The following is a 4,343-nucleotide window of genomic DNA, read 5'->3' as shown; positions in this document are numbered from 1 at the left end:
TACGGCAGCCCCGGCCACAGTGTATGAATGTGTGTGAATGGTGAATGTTTCCAGTAAAAGCACTTTGAGTAGTCGTTTAGACTAGTAAAACGCTATATAAATACTTTACATTTACATGTACACAATGCCATGGACAAGCCTTGACCCTGATTGACAGGCCACCACGACATCTGTCTTCATGTAAAGACCAATCAGAGGTCCCTAAATCAAGTTTTAAATGATTAGCGACTGTGGTAAGACTGTGTGGTGCTTCACCTTAATCTTTCGGATGAGCTTGTTGTCCTCGTCGTCCTCCGTGTCTGGGAATTCATAAATTTTTATTTTGTGCTCCTGTATCTCTTTCATTATCTGACAAAAGAAGATATAAATCAGAATAAGGCAAGACAGCTTTATTTCTATAGCACATTTCAGCAACAGGACAATTCAAAGTGCTTTACATAAAACATTAAAGAGCACTTAAAAAGAATTAAAAATGATTAGTAATTTCTCCTTTAGGTTTACAGTCCGTAACCTTAAGGATGAATTGTCCTTTCAGTATTTCCAGGCAGCGTCTCTGACTCTGCACCCTTTTTTTTGTGGACTTTGTAAAGATTTTCACTTGTTACCAGTCTTTGTGCTAAGCTAGGCTAATTGCGTCTAGCTTTAACTCCATACTTGACACACAGAAATAAGATTGGTATTGATCTTCTGATCTTTCTCTCTTCCCAAAATGTCCACTATTGCTCTACATGTGTATGTATATGCACAGTAAGTAAATAACATACACATATTTACACTACTCACCGTGGTTGGACTGTAGCAGCAGCGCTGACTATCCTACTAAAGTTACACAAACACACACAAATACCTGTTTTTTAAAAAGCTGGCACTCCTCTGGGGTCAGAGTGTCGGCTTTTGCAATAAGCGGGATGACGTTGACTTTGTCATGGAGTCTCTTCATGAACTCGATGTCCAGCGGCTTCAGGCTGAAGGACAGACAGAAAGAAAACAGTAAGAACAAGTGACTGATGTCAGGGGGGGTCCATTCTTTAGCTAGACAGCTGAGCACCACCCGGCCGCGGGGTAGACTCAGGAATCATTTCCTCTTGTCCGTTTTCCACGATTATTTAATCATGAACAGATTAAAATAAATGTGAATGTATTTATTTGTGTGTATGTTAACAGTCAACTGGTGACCTGGGTGTACCGTGTCTTTCTGCCGATAGAGCTCAACAGTGGGGTTTCGGGAGTAAACAGATTTTTTCCACAAAGATTTTGATTATCAGCCATAATTTCTAAACCCCAGACTGACCATGAGCTACGAGGTTGTGAAACAAAAAGTTTCTGTTCCTGTAAAAGCTAGAAGTTCTTGTGAAATCAACTTTGTCTTTATCTTGTGAAAAAAGTGAGAAAAGAAGAAAAAAATTGGACGTCACTATACGGAAAGCTGAGTTTGTTCTGGACAATTTGACACAAAACACATGGGGATCAGATATATGCAAATACCTTAAAGAGGTATTTTTAAGAAGATATGTGAAAATGCCTTTGGAACTCAAAGGGTTACTTTCCAAAACTTGAAAATTAAATTGCCAGTGTGATTCCTTGGTGCATGACTTTTTAAAGTAAATGCAGTTCAGTAGGTCACCAGCAGATGGCCAACCAAAACCACACATTACACGGAGCCCACAGCAGAGACACCAGGCAGCCAGCTGAGAGGGAAGGACTTCTTAGCTCATGGGCTGTTTCTGTTGTGGTGACAACTGATGTTTTTGTCTTGCTAAGCTGATGAAGGATTGTCTTTGTAATACTCCTTAGTAATACTCCCATAGGCTCTCCATCTCAGTCCGAATGACAACGGGGCATCATATTCAGTTGTGTGGCCAGAAACAGAGCCCCCTAGTAGGTGGGAGGTTGGTGGGCAGTGTGTATGGAAATTGAGTGTGTACTGCTTAATGGGAGAAAATTATGTAAAAATATAACAGTACATGGTTGTATTAAACCATGTACTGTTAAAAATATATATATATATATATATATATATAGTATCCAAATGAAAATTTAGTTTTTCTCTTTCTTGATGTCAGACTTTAGGTGTGGAAACCTTGAGTATTATGCTTTACTATAAGGAATCCACAACAAAGTTTTACTTTACTTTTACTTCTTAAAATTGCATACATTCAATATCACAAAATTACTTTTGATACTTAAGTACAGTGCATATCAGACTTTTGAGACTTTTACTCACGTAATATTCTTAAAGGTGACTTCTACCAGAGTCAATTTCTGGTAAGGTACTTTAAACAAGACTGCCCCCACTGCCATTCAACCTTAATCCTACATCCTTTCCTCTGCACATTTTATATATCCTCAACTTGTGCACATCCCTCTACATTTTTGTACATCCTGCACTAACCCATACAGCCTCTTTTTCTTTCTTAAAGCTATAGTGTGTAGTATCTGTCGGCCCCATGAGGAATTCTAAGAAATGACAACACAACTGTCGACGTATCCACATGTAACAGGCCTTCAGTGATCACAAAATAGTTGTTTTGTGTGTGTTTGTGTGTGTGTGTGTGTGTGTGTGTGTGTGTGTGTTATTTGTATTTTGTATTGTTTTTATGTATGCACCATCAACCAAGGCAAATTCTTAGTAAGTGCTATTTACCCAGTAATAAATCATGTTCTGATTCTGATTTATGTACATTCAAGTGCTGCATGCTATGTCTGGACATAGTTATGAATATTTGTGTGTGTTGGTGTCATGGGTGTGGGTAAAGGGGATGTTGATATAGTCATCCTAGGAATGCAGTAATACAAAGAGGGCAATAAAACAGCTGTTCAGCGGTTCACTAGTTCACACAGGGACACAGGGACAGAGTGTGTGTATGAACCAGTTGGTAAGAACGGGGTCAGGTTGGTGTACAAGGCAGCATCAGAGAGTCCTGGAGTGAATGCGGTCCCAGATCAAACAGGAGTCAGAGTGTCTGGTCCATGCAGGGGGAGACTTAAATACTGCAGGAGATACTGACTGTCAAGAGACTCCTATGATCTCAAAATGTTGTTTCCTTTCAGAGTTCAATAATCTCTGCACACTGACAGTGACGTATCAAGCTAGGAGCCCTCAGCGACCATGTCCTTCCTTCTCCCTGTAGTGTCTTAGGGCATAAAATATCAGAGGCATATATATATAAAAAACACAGGACTAATGGGATTTTAAATATTACAGCCACATGTCTGTCATATGACTTTTGGAAGAAGCAGCGTGTAAACTGCAATTCTGCAGCTGTAGCGAAGGATTTGAAGGAGTAAACAGTCTGCTTTGAAACTACTGCATATTCTAGCAGATTCCTGTAAAGAGACAAGAACACGACAGTTACCTGATATAATTACCCAGGGAAGTGAACAACTGCCCTTACATTTACTATCAGTGCATCAATAGCTTATGAGCATTTTATTGTCCTTTATAGGGGCTGTCAAATACAGAGAAGCAGAGATAGCTGGCTATTAAACTCTATAATGCACTTATTAAACTTACCTCGCTTTTAAGCTTGGCAGAAACTGTACAATTGTATTAATTTGACATGCCCGGTTTTGCAGCATAGTTCAGATTTAGGTCCCTTTCAGACATGCACCTCCCGTGTTATAATTGTAGAGCAACAGGAACCACCACCAGGCCAGACTTTTTTTTTTTTACTGCAAAAAGTAATGTTAAATATCTATTTTCTTTCCCCTATATCCATTCTGCAGCGGCGCACCGCCAAGAACTGTACGGTCAATGCTGTGATTCTATGAACAACGCAACCACTTTCAATACTCTCACTATATACTATCAAAACATTTATAGTTAATACTTTACCTTTCTAGGTTTCATGGATTGTTCCTATTCTTGTCCCCGGCTAAATGTGAATAAAAGTAGCATGAGGATATTTGAAGCAGAGCTACAATGACGTTTTTAAAGTAGAAAGTGTTTCAGCTTCTTTAACACACCAACAGTGAAGATCCGATTGTGGTGTCAGCTGATCAGAATCAAAAAGCAGTATGACAGCGGGGAATTGATAACAGAGGCCAAGTTTCTTTCTGGCTTTATGGTTATAAAATGTACTTTTAGACACATTATACATTACTACATGACTCATCTCTGCAGATTTATCAACAATCCTGGATGATTTATATCTATTTAGATCACATTTAGCCACCAGTAAGCCTGAGTTGCTGGGTGGATTTTGGGTTAAGCGCAAACACAGCTCCAACATTTAAACCCAGGCAGATGCAGCAGCTATACTGACAAACAGGGAATGTACCAGGGATGCCAAGTGAAAACACACACACGCACACGCACACGCACACGCACACGCACACGCACA

The 4,343-nt window shown here is 39.6% G+C and overlaps 1 protein-coding gene across 1 annotated transcript in view; it reads right to left on the bottom strand.

Moving 5' to 3' along the window:
- Positions 1-4,343, bottom strand: part of LOC116693485 (septin-7-like) — a 50,727-nt gene that overhangs the window by 11,943 nt on the left and 34,441 nt on the right. Inside the window, 2 exon segments of the mRNA XM_032522489.1 lie at positions 256-348; positions 848-965. Coding sequence (XP_032378380.1) covers positions 256-348; positions 848-965 — 211 coding nt within the window.

This window comes from Etheostoma spectabile, chromosome 8, assembly GCF_008692095.1.
Source record: "Etheostoma spectabile isolate EspeVRDwgs_2016 chromosome 8, UIUC_Espe_1.0, whole genome shotgun sequence".
Classification (NCBI taxonomy): Eukaryota; Metazoa; Chordata; class Actinopteri; order Perciformes; family Percidae; genus Etheostoma; species Etheostoma spectabile.
Note: the sequence above shows the minus strand (reverse complement) of the source record. Positions and strands in the feature narration are given on the sequence as shown.